The sequence below is a fragment of the Crotalus tigris genome, unplaced genomic scaffold (assembly GCF_016545835.1).
Source record: "Crotalus tigris isolate CLP2741 ecotype Arizona unplaced genomic scaffold, ASM1654583v1 scf7180000017814.3102382, whole genome shotgun sequence".
In the NCBI taxonomy this organism is placed as follows: domain Eukaryota; kingdom Metazoa; phylum Chordata; class Lepidosauria; order Squamata; family Viperidae; genus Crotalus; species Crotalus tigris.
This window is the reverse complement of record NW_024096652.1, coordinates 2,525,242-2,543,064: the sequence shown is the minus strand read 5'-3', so window position 1 is coordinate 2,543,064 and position 17,823 is coordinate 2,525,242. Positions and strand designations below refer to the sequence as shown.

General features: G+C 39.0%; 2 protein-coding genes and 1 long non-coding RNA gene across 4 annotated transcripts in view; 2 read left to right on the top strand and 1 right to left on the bottom strand.

Annotated features, from left to right (window-relative positions):
- Positions 1 to 3,142: 3,142 nt before the first annotated feature.
- On the bottom strand, positions 3,143 to 9,265 carry MRPS7 (mitochondrial ribosomal protein S7). The gene is made up of 5 exons (XM_039342919.1): positions 9,109 to 9,265; positions 8,399 to 8,590; positions 5,334 to 5,397; positions 4,205 to 4,372; positions 3,143 to 3,636 (listed from the first exon to the last, which is right to left on the bottom strand). Exons 1-5 carry the CDS (start codon positions 9,183 to 9,185, stop codon positions 3,415 to 3,417), a joined length of 723 nt encoding a protein of 240 aa, XP_039198853.1. The 5' UTR covers positions 9,186 to 9,265; the 3' UTR covers positions 3,143 to 3,414.
- Positions 9,266 to 9,926: 661 nt separating this feature from the next.
- The window catches only part of GGA3 (golgi associated, gamma adaptin ear containing, ARF binding protein 3), a 33,182-nt gene continuing 25,285 nt past the window's right edge, over positions 9,927 to 17,823 (top strand). The window contains exon 1 of one of the 2 annotated variants that reach the window (XM_039342913.1): positions 9,927 to 10,508. In XM_039342913.1, coding sequence (XP_039198847.1) covers positions 10,469 to 10,508 — 40 coding nt within the window. In that variant the 5' untranslated portion in view covers positions 9,927 to 10,468. The remainder of the gene's footprint in view (positions 10,509 to 17,823) is intronic. The other variant, XM_039342914.1, reaches the window with a different exon arrangement.
- Positions 12,796 to 17,068, top strand: LOC120307787. The gene is made up of 2 exons (XR_005556644.1): positions 12,796 to 13,486; positions 16,568 to 17,068. It is a non-coding gene; the product is annotated as an uncharacterized LOC120307787 (long non-coding RNA).

The window sequence follows — 17,823 nt, the reverse complement described above, 5'->3', positions numbered from 1 at the left end:
GAATTGACTACTCATATATAGTGGTACGTCAACCTTATGTACTACTCTTTGGAAAGTAATCAATAGTTTTGCCATAGAAACACTTGATATAAGAGTATCAGTATGTAGAACAGAACATTTATCAATTCACTAGTTTTATAATCATCATTCTTAAAACATCATACAGCAACTTATCCTCATCCCGTTCTGTATATGGAAAAATTAAGGGATCAGCAAGTATCCAATTAACATATGATGTGTTGCAGTATAGGTGCAATTGCATCATGTTAATATGTTAATCATGTCAGAGGACAATCAAACTATATTCCAAAGATAAATGGGTATCTTCCATCCCTAAATGAAAGACATCTGCATTTTTGCACATCACATTAATAGGACTTTAGCATAGTCACTTCACAAATTTATCTACCTCTTTACCACTATTAAGAACAAAGGCTGACTGTAAAATTGTGAAGGTATTTATTCTTTGAAGAGAGTATAGGGTTGTGTTTACATGAAATTGTGACAGAAGTATAGGAAGAAAGTAACCAGAAAAGAATAAAAGTTCTGAAGTTATGCCAGCATATCTGAATACCAACATAATGTCCAGGAGATTGAAAGTGGTCAATTTACATTCCAATAGCAAATAAAAGGCATTTAACAGTGTGCAATTGTTATACAATGTCCTTTAATTTCATATACTAGAGAAATACCACTTAGGAACATCCAAAATAGATTAGAGCTCTGCATAGAAAAATAGATGCCAGATGTTCAAGCTAGCTTTAGAAAAGGCCAAGGAACACAGGACATTATTCTTCATGCACTCTGCATAATTGAGAAAGGAAAGCATACTGAAAAGTAATTGGTATGTATTTCCACTGATTAAAGAAAGGCCATTGATTCTGTTGATATTGCCAAGCTATGGAATGTGGTTAGAAAAATAGGAAACCCAGAACATTTCATTGTCCTGAGAAACCTGTACACAGATCAATAAGCCATAAAACGGTCAAAACATGGTGAAACAGGTTGGCTCTAAGTTGGCAAAAGAATGAGGTAAGTCTGTACATTATCCCCTTATTTATTCCACCTACATGCTGAATATTTATTCAGGGAAGCCGGATTGGAAAACATGTTTTTAACACTGGAGGGAGAGACAAATAACCACCATTATGCTAATAACACTACTCTGATTATCAAACATGCAAAAGATCTACAAGTTCAAAGAACACAGTAAGAATCTGGAACTAAAATACAAAGAATACCAAGCTAATGACAACAGATAGAGCAATCAACCAGAGAATTGACTGAGTTAATGAAGATATTATTTGCTTTTTAGGATCAGCCATCAAAAATAAAAAAAAGCAGTAAAGAAATGAAAACGATGAAAAAGATATTCAGATGCTGGGATGTATCAATACCTACAGAATAGTGCAGCAATGCTATTCCCTGTGACTCTAGGGAAGATAAAGCGGATCCTTGAAGGATAGAAAAAACATTGCCACTTTCAAAGTTTGATATTGGAGATGTCTGAGAATGCCATAGATAGCCTAAAAACCAATGGATCACTGAATAAATCAACCCAGTGTTCTCATTTGAATCACAATCAAATAATTCTAGTTTGGACAAATTATGCAAAAACCTAGCCCTGGATAAGGTTCCGATGCTCAGAAATATAGGACAGAGAAAAAGACAACCAGCAGTAAGGTCCACTTAGTTACAGTGACAGTGAATGCACTGCTGGAAAACCTGAAGAACTAGGTTAGGAACAAAGCAATATGGGAAAAATTTATGTGGTCACCAAGAATTGAAACTAACTGAATGGCGCATATTTAATCAGTCACACATAAAATGTTAGCCTGCAGGAAAAGATTAAGGAGGGCAGCCTATTTACATGCTAGTTGTTTTGTAAGAACCCGCTATGACAGTGCTAGAAGGGACTCTGAAGTACATAAGATATCAGCACATATTTGGAGATCAGAAGGTATTTTAACAAAAGTTGTCATCATACTTTTTCCACAATGAATACTTACAGTGTAACTCCTCAGATGAGTTCTAGTAGTTCTAGTAGCTACCGTAGTAGAGATGGGAAGATTCTATACTTAAAAAAAACAAAAAACAAACAAACAAACTTAACATCCTCCAATTTCTGAGGACTAAATATGACAATTGCAAAATAACCCATGATGGAACATTTCTGTTTGCCATTTTTTGTTCAAGGAAAACAATATGCTTTATGGTAAAAGCTAAATTCTTTTCTTTTACGGGAATGAGAATATACCACTTCAGAAGGCAGGTTGACTGTGGAATACAGTTATGTCCAACCCTGAGAGAGATTTCTGGGGTTTTGAATGTATAAGAAACTTATTTCTGGGACCCGGTGACTGACAATTTTTACCAGAGGTAAATTATTTTTCCCCAAATACTACTTTTAGTTCCATCTTTCCAATTCTATTGCTAATATCAATACTTTAAATTCAATTTAATAATTTATCTCTAGGTATCGCTAATGCTACTAAAATCATTCAGATGCAACTGAAACAATGCAATCACTCCTAAATGTAGCCAAGTAGATTAATATTACCTAAAAAGAGTTATAATCTAATATTTTACTTTCTTCTTTTAAAGAAATTCATTATTGCTGTAATTCCTAAACCAGGTTCAAGTCTTATGCATTGCACATATTTCATTAATAAATGGAAATATTAAAATGTTTGGCATTCTTGCTTGCTACTTCCAGAATATACCAGCAAGCTTGAAACATCACAATCAAATAGAATTCACATGTTGTAGATAGAGCTTATAATTTAAAATGAGTACTTTATTTAAATAGCAGTGAGGTAGAATTAGCTGTAGTAATCATTTCATTGGATGCTTACAGGGAAGACTTTTGGCAAAAAGCCCACCCCTGCTCACTGGTATTTTAAGGATAAAAATTATGTGTCATTAATTTTTGCCCATGAGATGGCATATATGTAAATAGAGACAAATATTCATTCTGCTGATCTCTCATTCATATTATTTTCAGCAAAGAACCTATAACACTGAAGTTTTTCTTCGCCAGATATACAAGGAACAAATCAGAAGGTAGTTCCCATTTTTACTATTTTTTAGCTCTGATTACCTTCAATCACCTTCTCAATGAATGGAAATGAATGAACACAAGTTGGAAATAAACAATGCTTTTTATTGATAATATCATTTGGGATGTGGCATGCTCAAAACCACTCATGTGAGCTTGAAAAGGAGGATCTTGTATTTTAGCTGCAATTTTCTTCAGTTCATATTCTTTGATGAGTTGGATGAGAAGCATGGAATTTCCTGCTCAGATTAGTGATATGCAAAGAAAAGCACATGGAATTAAAACAACAAAAAGTCTTTTCTGGCAGCAAAAGTCTTAAGTAGTCATACACTGGATCCAATAGCACACAGCATTCTTTACGCCCATCGATAATGAGCAAAGGCCCGGTTAGCTTCTGCCATTTTGTGCAACTCATGCTTTTTTTTAATAACATTGCCACTATTGTTGAAGGCTTCCAGCAGCTCATTTGAGAGCTTTTCAGGCATAAATGTTCGTCTGTGCTTGTTCTCTCTGCATTCTGTGATCATCCAATCCATGGCTAAGAATCTCCGCCGACTGATCTTTAAAGGAGTCGGTACCTGCAAAAAGCAACAGGCCGGGCTCAATATACTTTAATATCATAGTCTGCTAATTAAATTTACGACAAAGTTAAATATATGTCTTCAAAAAATGTTGAAAGCAAGTTTTCTGTTACAAAAACTATTTAATGTGTGTGGATATTTTGCATGTGCTATTGTTTGCTTTTGGTGTGTTACCCAGCGTCATATTGCTTTTGAAGTATGCCACCCAGATAATTTCATGTTTAAGTTACAAAAAATGCAAATCAACATCAGAGTGCCCCTATAAATCAGTGAAACAATTCTGGGATCTCAACTTAGAACTAAAGTGGATGAAGGCTGTTTTCCGCAATGTAATGAAGTTTTCAAAATGCAAGAGGAAATTCTCAGAAATGTTTTTGCCTTATATATAAATATGCAAAAATGTATACAAGAATCCAGTTCCGCTGAAGATGATACCATGCAATTTTAAAGCAATTCAAAAGAAAAAAAAAATGCAAGCAAATTTTTGTCTCAATAAAATGTATGTAGCACAAGTTTAAAAACTCAGTGTGTTGTGTTAACTCGGCATTCTCTATTTATCTCTTACCTGATACCTTTTACCTCCTCTAATGATACCCGCAAGCCCAATTACAGGTTGACAGTTTTCAATTGCTTGATGGAAGATTTTGTAAGGGTTGCACTCAATTTTTTCTTTCATTTCCTCATCTGCTTCATGATATTTCGCAAGTTGCTTCCTTTTAATGGCCTCTAAAGTCTTAATTCCAAACAAAAGTAAAGGAAGGATGGTGAAGGGCTCACTCAGCAATATGATTTACTCAACATAGAACTAATTTCCATATGCAGATGGACACTAATCAGTGTTACAATGCTACATCTAATTTACATAGGATATGTAATTTACAAATCCATGACATTTGAGAAAGATTCAGAGATCAGACCCCCCCTAAACCAGGGGTGTCAATCTTGCTGCATCACATGACATGTCGCAATGTATCGCAACTTTTTTCCCCTTGCCGGAGCTGAGGTGGGTGCAGATTTCGTGTGACACATCCGGCTCATGGGCTGGCAGTTTGACACCCCTGTCCTAATCTCTCCTTGGCTACTAGATGTAACAAAGATTTTCTCAGTTCTCAAAGCTATGGTTGACTTTTTGAAATTATACTATCAGCAGAGCCTTAAAAAGCATGATAGTAATAAATTAGAATGAATATACAGTGACACGAACACACACTTGTATGTTTGGTTTAAATAATTATATATACTGCACAATTGCAATTGTTATAAAGATACATTACATTCTATTTTTTCTGTTGTATTTTTTCACTTACTTTTTAAGTACTTGTTATGGCTTTTTTTTGATAATGTAGTGTATCTTTGTATGTTACTTTACGTTACTTTTGTCTTTTTCTTTTCCAGTTATTTTAAAAGCAATATAAAAATATAAAAAGAAAATTTAAAAGGTCTTAGAAAAATTCTGACCTTTCTTCCAATATAATTCTGAAAGACAGGTTTAAAAATATGGTCCATAAACACAGATTTACATAAAATTTATTATTCTTTTGGCATTTGGTAAGAAGCAAACCAAAGAAATAACTGAATATGCAATAGATTGTTAATAGAAGGTAAGCACTTTTTGTATAACCATAATATAAGGATATTATTTCCTTCCCATATGGGCAATAATCAAGCAAAAGCGTGTGAAACATTAATTGTACCTGATTCATGATGGAGCGTGCCAAGATTTTATTACCCCCTTTCATCATCATGTTAATGAATCTGCTGTAATGACAAAATACAAATGTGATGGTCTTACAGGTGGTCTTCAACTGAAACCATCCATTTAATGATGTTTAAAGTTACAATGACCCTGAAAAAAGTGTTTTATGACCAGATCTCAGACTGATGACTGTTGCACCATCCCCACAGTCACATAATCAAAATTCGGGTACTTAGAAACACTATGTATTTATGACAGTTAGTGTTCCGTAGTCACCATTTGCAATGTTGCCATCTGGCTTCCAACAATCAAAGTGGGAATCTGGATTCACTTAATGACAATGTGATGCACTTAAGAGCTGCAATGGTTTGCTTAATCACCATGGCAAAAAGGTCATAAATCAGGTACGACTCACTGAACAACTTTCTTCCTTTGCAAAGGAAATTCTGGTCCCAATTTTGTTCATAAGGACTACCTGTGGCACTTAGTAGTCTAATATCATTCCACAATATTAAATTCTTATCATTATGTAACTAACACTCTCCAACTTATATTATTTGAAACCATAAATAAAAAGCTTGATGGATCAACAGAGGCTGTACAACCTCAAGATAATATCCAAAAGTAGGAAATAACAGTTGGATTGATTTGCAACTTGATGAACTGGAATATGATTTGGAACCTGATCTGCTGCCATCAGATGTGAAGAAGAAAGCATGTGGTTTGAAAAATATATACATCTGCTAGAAAATATTAAAGGGAATGTGAATACTAGAAATTCTGAAACAATGGAATTGACGAAGGATGGACTGGACTTTCTTGGCAAGAGGAAGGCTGTTTTAATGGAGAATTTTTCAACAATGGATGCTGCGGAGACATTTACAACAGAGACTAATGAACTTTAGAAATGCAATTGCTGGGAAAGTTCCCAATTAAAAACCTAAGGAAAGCTTTCATTATTAAGAACCAAATGAGGGTATTTGATTCTGGACAGAGATAATGACTGGAGTAATTTGTGGTAAACAAAACACTTGTAGACTTTCTATAAGTAATTTATAATAATAGACTATTAACAGGCCTTGGATCATCTTAGTTCAGTGGTTCTCAACCTGTGGGTCGGGACCCCATTTGGGGTCGAATGACCATTTCACGGGGGTCGCCAAACAACGCAGTCTGCCATTTTTTTTCTCCTTTTCCTTAGCTGTGCTACTCCCTTTTATTCTATTGGCTTTTGAAAGCCAATAGAATAGACTCTCTTGAATAGAGTCTAATTCTATTGGCTTTCAAAAGCCAATAATAAATGGGATGGACAAAACTGGCAATTAAAATCACGGGAAGAATTAGCACAAGAAAATTTTACTTATTCTTGGTTCCAATATAGGCAACTACTAGATAGATGGAAGATGGATTGTAAGGTGGGTTTTCTTAGAGAAGATGAAAATCTTATTAAGCAACTGAAGGATCAAAGACAAACCCACATTAAGAGAATTTATGGGGTTTTAGTTGAATTGGACTCAGAAACGGAACTAATTAAAGATTGTATGATTAGATGGGCGCAGAACTTTGGTGAGCCAGTTTCATTGGACACCTGGGAAACTATTTGGGTGAGAAATGTCAAATTTACTCAAGCACAGAATCTAAGGGAGAATTTTTATAAAATGTTTTATAGATGGCACCTTGATCCACAAAAAATGTCTTACATGTACCCTGACGTGCAACCTAAATGTTGGAGATGTGGTTATAAGGAGGCTTCCTATTATCATATTTGGTGGTCATGTAGAGAGATAAAAGCATTTTGGATCAAAATATGGTGGAATATCCAGAGAATTTTTAGAAGGAGGGTAAAATTTACTCCGCAATTATTTTTGTTAGGTATTGTTACAGATTGTGATACAAAGGAGGTTGTATTGATGTTAAACTTGATCACAGCCGCGAGGCTGTTATTGGACAATATTGGAAGAAGGAATCTTTGCCTACATTGCAGGAATGGTTTTTTAAAGTAGCTTATCTGGCGGAAATGGCAAAGATTTCGGCTTTCTTAAAGAAACAAACGCAAGAGAAGTTTTTTGCTATCTGGGACAAATGGATAAAATTTATACAATTTAGATTGGGTATACAAAAATATCATATAGCTTTTTCATAAGTTTTATTTTTATATATATTATAGATATCTTTTTTATATATATAAATATAAAGTTTTTAATTTAATTTTTATTTTTTTTTTATTTTATTATTTCTTAAGCCTATATTCTGCTCTGGGAAGCTCAGGGGGGGGGAAGGGAGGGTTTTTGGGAGGGGTGTGGGGTGGGGGGTTTTTTTTATATGTATTGTTTAATTTTTTTTTTCTTTTGTATATGTTGTTTTTTGTTCTGTATTGTTCTTGGTTTTTTTTGTAAAATTTATAAAACTTTTAATAAAAAAAAAAAAAAAAAAAAAAAAAAAAAAAAAAGCCAATAGGAATTGTCCAGACTGTCTCTGCCCTGCTGAGCCCTCCAAAAGTCCCAGTCTGCAAACGGTGCTGCACCAGTTGAGTAGTCCTCGACTTACGACCAGTTGGGGGTCACGGCATTTAAAAGGTTGAGAACCATTGTCTTAGTTGCTCTTCTCTGAACTTTTCCCCAAGGCCTCAACATCTTTTTTGTAGTATGGTGACCAAAATTAGTTGCAGTACCACAGGTGTGGTCTCACTAGGGTTTTATAAAGCAGTACTAATATTTTGTGTGATCTTGATCTCTTCTTGTATGTTTGATTTGTCCTGCCTAAATGTAACTTTGCTTTTCTCCACATTAAAACTCATTTTGTTGGATAGTGCCCATTGTTTCAGTTTGTCAAGATCTTTTTGAATCCTGAGCTTGTCTTCTGGGGCGTTGGCTATTTCTGCCAGTTTATTTATTAAACTGTCAGTTTAATTATTAAACTATAAATTATTTGTAATTCCTTTTCTATTTTTTAATATTTTTTCCTGCACCATCTATTTTTTGTTAGTTTGTACTAGTTCTTTATCATTTTAAACGTAAATTTTAATAAAATTAATATTAAATTAAATAATAAAAACAAACAAACCTGATCGTGGGATCATAAAACACAGAACTGGTGATGTTGGATTTGGTGGCTTTTACTGGCTGGGTTTTTTTCAATTGCTGTTTAATTTTTTCTTCCTCTGGCATTTCCTCTAGAGATTTACGATAAGTTTCCTTATTCACTTCTGGTTCAATAAATGCAGGACTGTATCGGCTCCACCTGACTTGAGTCAGCCTACAAAAGGTTTGATGAGCAGAAAACCGTGGTCACACTAATATTTTCAACCTTCAGAACACAAAACTTTAGAATGCTGCCATTCTTCACATGCAATCTCAGTGGTCCAGTCTCTCGGATGCAACGCAATCACTTCGTTCAGCCCCAGAATAAAGCGAGCAGAAATAAACCCAGTTGGTCCCAATAACTTTAGACCTTGCATGCAACTTGGCTGACCTTGAAAGGCTTAAAAAGGAAAGAAGCAATGCAAACCGCTTGCAGAACATCGCATGACTGCGGCCATGCAATCCTCAGGGGAACGAGCGTTAGGACCGGGATGTTTAATTTCACAGAAGGCATTGGAGGATTTCCTCACACAGTCTCCACACTCGCTCCCGCCTGGCATGCATGTTGCCTCGAGGAACCATAATGCCAAGTGCCATTCTAGTTAGGGAACCAAATAAATCCAATCCTCCCTCTCTCCATTACATGGCCTCGCCTCGAGCCTTTTCAACTTTCTTTGCTCCTCCCTGCCTTACCCGGGTAGCCAGAGCTTCCGAGAGCCACAGAGCTGCTGGACAAGGCGCCCGACTTTCTCCACCACGGGGGACGCCATCTTGCCTTTCAGGGCCTGGTCGAGGGCTTCCCAAAGGACCGCCTGGGAGGGCGAGGGCGGGAGGAGCGCTGTTGCTCTGGAAACGGCCTTCCGCGGGGAGGGGCTTTTTCCATTCCACGCGCCTTTGTGACGTAGCCATCAGCTGGGAAGTTCTGCAAAAAATCGGAGGAGGAGATTCCTTCTTCGCTTTCTAACGTGCTTTAAGCGAGATGGTCATCTCTGCAGAGAAAGCTTGGATATGCTAACCTTCTCTTCTTGGTGTATCTGTAGAAAGTGCAAAAACAAGTTTTTACTCGCTGAGTAATCATCTCGAAGTCTTGCTGAGTTAGTGAATGACATAAGGGGGGGGGGTTACTTCCTCCTTCCAATCCTGGGCAAGTATTCCTCGGTTTTTCAAGCGGGTAGAAACAATGCGCTAGTTTGGCCCAGGGAGCCAAGCTTGAGACATAAAAAATTGGGGCTAATAGAGGCTGCGTCCAAAAATGCTCATCGCGTAAAAAAGCGGTTCTAGGGAAAATGCAACTGAACCGGTCGGCCGTGTTGGAACTTGGAACTACAGCTCCCAAAATCCCAAGCGGCGGGAGTTGTAATCCCTCATCTATTTAGATTAGATACCGTACTGTGGGAGGCTGGGCCACGCTAGGAATAAAGACTCGTCGTTGCTAGTTTGCCATAGTTTGTCACATGGTTACGGGAGATCATAAAGCATCTGTATATGAGCAAAGAAACCTCTGGGTTACAGCTTATTCTATTTTATTTTCCTAGTAATCTCTCTATATAGGGGGACAGAGTTCTGTAAACTGTGTTGCGATCTTGAAGGAAAAGCGTAGCCTTTTAGGATCATTACATTGTATAGATGGAGAAAATTGTGCTTTAAGATAATCTGCTGAATTGGTCCTACAGTAAATGGGACATATAATCTTGATTTTTATTGTCAGCTTTGGGGTCTACTTTGCCAAGGATGGAAGCAGGGATTTAGGGGAAAGCTTTCTGCTTTTTCTTAAGTAGAATCATTTTTTTTCAACCACACCCGACGTATTTGAAAAGGCCACCGCACAAGCGAACTGGAGAGGCGGGAATGACAATCCTCGCAAGAATAAGGACCACCTGATCACAGAAAAAGCGATAGTGAATGACGCCCGCCGCCAGAGGGCGCTGCGAGAGGAGGAGACGCGGATCTTCTCCCACCCCATCCCTCCCCAGGGTTAGGCGGCGCCTGGTCGGCTCGGCGCAGCCGTGGCGTAACCTGATCGGGGGGCGGAGTCTCCGAGCCAGCCGGCAACATGGCGGAGGCGGAAGGGGAAAGCTTGGAGTCCTGGCTGAGTGAGTAACCCTTGCCCTCTTTCCTGCCGCCGGGCAAGGAGGCGGCGGCCGATGCGGCAGCAGTCTCGCCTGGCCTTGGAAGGAAGGCGCGTTAGGAACGGGCGGGTGGGCGATAGAAGCAGAGGGGAAGTGTTTGCACCGCTGGAGAGGAAGGCGAATGGGATCGTGACAGCCTTGGGGGGGGAAGTCCGAGGGGGTGGTTGTGGTGGTGGAGGAGGAGGAGGGCGACAGAGCGGGGTGGCTTTGACCCTGATCGGCTGAACTTCGGGGATTGGAGCTGGAAACGGCAGCGGGACCGGGTTGAAAAGCCGTGGCGGGGCTGCTCTGTGCCTTCAGGGGTTCATCAGGTGGACAAGCCAGTTCTTGGGACTAAACTAAAGGAAGCCCACGGAGAGCTTCGGGGTCGCTGCTTGTTGTCGTTTACCTCCGCCCACCCTTGCTTTTCAAGCTTTGGACCAGTCGCCTCTTGCAATCCGGCCTTTTGGTTCCTTCTGATCCAGAGCTCGTGTGTCCTCCCTTCTAGCTTATAGGAGTGCACTTACTAAATGGAACACTTCCTCTTCTCTGGGACAAGGTGTTATTTACTTCTCTGGCAGCATGCAAGTTATTATAATGTTCTGTGGCTACAAATTAGGTCAACTGTGTAAATTTGGGGCAGTGGAGCTTATGCTTTAGGAAACGTGCAGTCCTCAAATTAGGACCGCAATTGGGACCAAAATCGCTGTTACTAGGTGATGTGGTCATAAAGCAATGTGGTCATCATGTGACTGCATCACTTAGAGACACAATCCAGGCAGTCCTGGTTGTTGCTATAACTCCAGTAATATAGGTCATTAAGTGGGAAGTGGAGGGAGTCTGCCTGTGCAGAAGTGCGGCAGGAGGGTGGGAGAGGCCTGAGTGATTTTGATCTTTCCTGCCAGTTTCCCCATTGACTTTGCTTCTAGATTAGAAAATGCAGCAGGAAAGGTCGCAAACGGCAATCATGACCACAGGACACTACAACCAGTCATAAGTGCAAGCTGGTTGCCAAGCCCTTCAATTTTGTTCATGTGACTGTGGGGTGCTGCAAAGTTTGGAACTTGAGAACCAGTCATAACTTTGAACAGTCCCTGAATGAATGGTTGTAACTCAAGAACTACCTGTATTTTTACAGTACTGTTTTTACTTTGTTTGCTTCAGAATATTCCCAAATTACTTTTTCCCCCTTCACTTTTATTTGTTAGAAAAAGATTCCATTTCCTGAAATATACACTTTATTTCTACTATCCTCTTCCTCTTTCCATTCACTTATTTGTAAGTTATTCATTAATACTGATTTCGGCCTTTTCACAATTTTCCAGTGTTGTAACTTCCTACCTAGCTCTGTCGTACAGTTTTTAAATGCTACAGAAAAAAAATCCTTTTTCCCCCTTTCTGCACTGAACTGCCAGTGAGATGTTTTGCCTGTTGCAATAAAGTAAGGACGACTGTGCACTTCAATACACAATATACACACTCAGTTAAACAGAAAACCTGAGTTGCATTGGCAGTACTTGAAGATTCCGGTGGATTGGCTCCATTAAACAGTGATTAATTTCTAACAGGAGGAAAGAAGATTATTCTTTGTGCATTTCCTTCTGTTAAATAATTATAATATTTCAGACGCTATGGGTTTGCATTTTTTAGTTCTGTTTTATTGTTCAGCATAGAAGGGGGCATGATGGTTCAGCGATTAAAGACGCTGAGCTTATCAGCTGCAAAGCTGACAGCCTGGGTTCAAAACCTAAGTGCCTCATAACAGGGTAAGCTCCTGTTCCTGCCTGAGCTCCTGCCCATCTAGCAGTTCAAAAGCATGCAGATGCAAGTAGATTAATAAGTACCACCTCGGTGGGAAGGTAACGGCGTTCTGTGAGCCTTTAGTGCAGTGGTTCTCAACTTTTTTAATGCCGCGACCCCCAACCGGTCGTAAGTCGAGGACTACTCAACCGGTTGTAAGTCGAGGACTACTCAACCGGTCGTAAGTCGAGGACTAATCAACTAGTGCAGCACCGTTTGCAGAATGGGACTTTTGGTGGGCTCAGCAGGGCAGAGACAGCCTGGACAATTCCTATTGGCTTTTGAAAGCCAATAGAATTAGACTTTATTCAAGAGAGTCTATTCTGTTGGCTTTCAAAAGCCAATAGAATAAAAGGGAGTAGCACAGCTAAGGAAAAGGGGGAAAAAATGGTGGACTGCGTTGTTTGGCGACCCCCGTGAAATGGTCATTTGACCCCAAATGAGGTCCCGACCCATAGGTTGAGAACCACTGCTTTAGTGTATAGCCATGCTGGCCAGATGAGCACGGATAATGTCTTCAGACAATGCTGGCTCCCTCAGCCAAGAAACAGATGAGCACCGCACTGTAGGGTCAGCTATGACTAGACAGGAAAACCTTTACATGTTCAACATATATTCAAATTACATCATTTTTCCAGACATATTTTAAATTGCAGAAATGGCATAAGGATGGGGAACAAATGGATGAAAGTTTTAAGAATCCAAGAAGAGCTTTAGGTAGTCTGATCAAAAGTCTGTCTGGTTCAGCATCCTATTTGTCAACAGTGGCGATGGATACTTCTGCAAAGCCAACAAGTAATACCACACAACAGTGGCCTTTTCAATTGTTACTCCCAACGACTGATAGCCTTGCTGTTATTAATCTTGGAGATAGTGCCCCTTGGTAGACTTTGAAGAACATACCTGCATGTGGTATGTTCTTAGTTTGCTCCAAATGCTTCACGTACATTATGTCAAAGTGAAAAAAAGATTAATGTTGTTATTCTCATATTGCAGACAGAAGTCTGATGCTGAGAGATAATTGTTTGCTGGTTAGTACGTGAATGGGAGATCAGATCACCAGAGAATTATAAAGCTGTACGTTAGACAATTCTGGGAAAAAAGCAATTGCAAACCAATTTTGTACTGTTGCCAAGAAGAAAACCCTGCATAGTTTTGTCTAGGTATTCACCAACTTGGCATTCTTAACTTAAAAATTGCTTTTTCATTTTTAAGGCTGCATAGCAAATGTACTGTAAAAATGTGATTGGAAGGCATGAATTTTACAGTACATTGTTCAGCCTTAGCCAATAATCTTTATCACTCCTTTTATGCATTGTGTCATGGATAATCAGTAGAGTGAATAAAATGAAGTTCCTTTATTGAGTAGGTCTCAGGAGGCAGATACTAGAAAACCAGTATCATTTATTCGACCAGCTCTGACTTGCTTTTGAGTTGGCATAGAAAATTTGCTTCCATTAATTTTGATAGGAAGAAAGAATAAATTTGTGAAAACGCCACTTGATTTTTTTAAAAAAGCTTTCTAGCTCCCACAAAATTCCTCTCTTTTCTCTTATAATTCTTTTTTTAATCCCACTTTTATCCTCGACTTACTATCACAATTGAGCCCAAACTTTTTGTTGCTAAGTGAGACATTTGTTAAGTGCATTTTGCCCCATTTTATGACCTTTCATGCCACAGTTGTTAAGTGAATCACTGCAGTTGCTATCACGGTTGTTAAGTGAATCTGGCTTCCCTGTTGACTTAACTTCTCAGAAGGTCACAAAAGCTGTTCACATGATCCCGGGACACTGCAACCCTCATGAAGCAGTTGCTGAGCATCTGAATTTTGATCACGTGATCAGGATGCTACTGCAATGAAAATGGTCATAAGTCACTTTTTTCAGTGACATTGTAACTCTGTAAGTTGAGGACTACCTGTGTTTTTATAAATAACTCAAGGCAGCAAACATGCCTAATACTTCTTCCTATTTATCCCACAACAACAATGCTGTCAGGTGAGTTGGGTTGAGAGAATGTAACTGGTCCAGTTACCCAGCTGGCTTCCATGCCTAAGGTGGGACTTAAAATAGCAGGTTACAAGTCTTTGTTAGTTCAGGTTAAGCATGGAAATAGGCGTTAATGCCTACTTTGCATATTCTAGATCAGGGCTTTTCAACGTTTTCACCCATTGTACCACTTTTAGGATATGGCAACATCCGAGTACCACCAGTCGCCTAGCAAGGTGTCAAAAACTTGATGACCCCCCCCCAAAAAAGGAAAAAGTGATAAAGTACAGGTAGTCCTCGACTTACAACAGTTCGCTTAGTCACTGTTCGAAGTTACAACAGCACTGAAAAAAGTGCTCCCCAAGCCACAGCCGAGCAAGACACCTGCCTGCCCGCCCAACGGCGCTCTTCCTCCTGTCTGAGGTTTTCATTGTTGTGAGCATTTCTGTTGAGGATTGGCAGCGAGGGTGGGGTGGGGGGTGTTTGGTTTTTATTCCCCCATCTGCTGGGTGGTTGTAGCAGGTTTTGGTGACTTCACATGACCCTGGGACACTGACCGTCATAAATATGAATCAGTTGCCAAGCATCTGAATATAAATCACAAGACCCTGGAGATGCTGCAACATTCCAGCTGATCGGCGCTTCTTCTGGGCTCAGCAGGATCAGTGCTGCTTTCCAGCTGATTGGTGTTTCTTCAGGGCTCAGCAGAAGCACCAGGATCAGCGCCGAGCTCCAGCTGGAGCCTGGCGCTGATCCTGGCACTTCCGCTGAGCCCTTACAGCCCCGAAAAAGCACCAATCAGCTGAACAGCGGCACTGATCCTGGCGCTTCTGCTGAGCCCTGACAGCCCTGCAGCTCCAGTCATCTCTCGCTCAGGCTTGTGCGGTGCTGCCACCGGTTCAGCCCATTCCCCTCCCCCCTACCACTTTTCTAAGATGGTCGCGTACCACCTGCTAGGTGCCAATGTACCACAGGTGGTACCTGTACCAGTGGTTGAAAAGCCCTGTCCTCAACAGAAATGCTCACAACAATGAAAACCTTGGACAGGAGGAAGAGCGCCGCTGGGCGGGCAAGCAGGTGTCTTGCTCGGCTGTGGCTTGGAGGGCACGTTTTTCAGTGCCATTGTAACTTCGAACAGTCACTAAGCGAACTGTTGCAAGTCGGGGACTACCTGTACTTTATCATTTTTTCCTTTTTTTTTTTTTGGTCAAGTTTTTGACACCTTGCTAGGTGAGTGGTAGTACTCGGATGTTGCCATATCCTAAAAGTGGTACAATGGGTGAAAAGGTTGAAAAGCCCTGTTACAATGTATATGTGTAGATCAGTTATCACAAATCAAAGATCACAAGTAGATTGTTCATATTTTCTTAAGAAAATGCGAGTCTGTTCATCTGTATTGGGCTCTGACATCAAATATTAATTGTTCTTTTACTGCAGCTGTTCTGTGTTGCTTACCTTAAATATTTCATTTTTTAAAAAAAATGTTCTTTATTTGGATTTCTAATTACTGGCAAATAATTTTGGATGGTAATTGGAATAGGAATTACCTAAATTAAAAAGCGAGTGTGTGTTTTTCACATACTCATAAATTCATTTTTAATAACTAAATTATATTAACTAAAAACTATTACATAATTTGCTTTGACCTTTCAATTTATTCCTAGCATCTATGTTTTAAACTATTAACTAGAAAATAATTACCGACTTCAAAGTACTGCAGGCCACTTTAGCTGACTGTGTTCAGCAGGTCAGCGGTTCAAATCTCACCGGCTCAAGGTTGACTCAGCCTTCCATCCTTCCGGGGTAGGTAAAATGAGGACCCAGATTGTTTGGGGCAATGTAAATATATATATACATTGCTTACTGGTGTACACCGCTTAGAGAGTGCTTGCACTTAAAGCGGTATATAAGTCTCATAAATAAATAAATAAATAAATAAATAAATTAAAGAGAAAGGGGGAAAAAAGATGTATAAAGATGCCCAGTTTCTTTGCCTTATTAAATCAGAGTTGCCAATTCCTTTTAAACCAGTCTGGAGTTCTGGTTCACATTTTTTCTGTGTCAGAAGCTACACTCAAAAAAAAGCTATGGCTGTGATAAAAACAGAATATCTGATTAAAATTAATTGCTTATAAAATAATTTACCTCTGTTACAAAATTAATAAAATCTTCTAACATCAAATATTCTGCCTCTTACCCACAAGCCGCTTTGACCTATAAAACACATGCCCACATTTTCCTCCCCTCTTCCTGCAGAAGCAGCCAAGAAGAAGAAGAAATCAGAATGGAAATGGGGTGAACAGTTGCTGCGCTGGAAGGCAAGAGAAAGACAGGAGGAAGGGAAACTAAACTGGACAGAGATGGGGAAGGAGAAAGATGTAACCAGATAGGGAAGGAAATACGAAGAGAGAAGCCATGCTTTAGTGTTATGAAAGAGTTATATTCACCAAACACAGTCTTTCTCAAGTCACTTTCAAAGTTGGCCAGAGTTTTCAGCGGAACTGTTTCCTGTGTACGGGAGCTTCTCTTGATATAACTGAACATAGTTATTTTGTCCTGACTTCCAGTTCAGAAAACATGGTAGATGTTATTGTTACACATTCAAAAAAAACTGTTGCTGTAACCACTAAAGCTGTGTGGAGGTACTGTGCAGAAACACTATGGTATTTTTAAAACAAAAATGCTTTTGGATTCATTGCATCCATGTTCTGATATTGAAATATTAAAATAAATAAGCAAATGAAGACATAAAAAAAATTGTGATCCTTTAAATTATTTTTCTTGCATAGACATGATAACTGCTTGTTTTTTTTGTGCATCCAGTTAATACTAATTTCATTCACAATTGTTCTCTTAAAGCATTATATATCCTTGTGGCTGTATTTTTCTTATTATCATTTTAGTCTTCATGCTTGAAATTTAATCCCATTAATCTCCAAAGGACATTTGCTGCCATCACCAAATTGTTTCATGGTGTTTAAATTATTTTGTTTTTCTCCTGTATTTCATTATATATATATGAGGGAATATAAATAGGTGGATGGGGGAGGGGAGATATAGAACAACATAATAACTTTGTTAACATTTAAACAAAGACTTGAACTAAATGTAACTATTTAAATCACTTAAAATGATTTATAATGAGATTCTTTTAATATCACTAAACTGTGGGCTATGAAATCCTTGCTTTACCTGCATTAAATATATACTTATAAATCTGTCACTTTGACAGATGGAGGTTTTCTAGGAGTAGGATTTCAAATTTTCCTCAGAAACTGTCCTTCTGTCCACACTTCCCAAAATCCTCTCCTCTGTTTTCACCTCCCTCTGGAATAAAATCCTGGATAAAAGCCCTGCCTTTTCATGAATTGACTGAATTTCTCCTACCCAATGATCACATCCTGCAGACTTGATACAGTACGTCTCTGTTCTGCACTCATGGTTTTATTTTCAGTACCAGTTCTCTTTCAAAACCAGTTATTTAGAATTGGTTTCTTTTTTGTTGGGGGTTT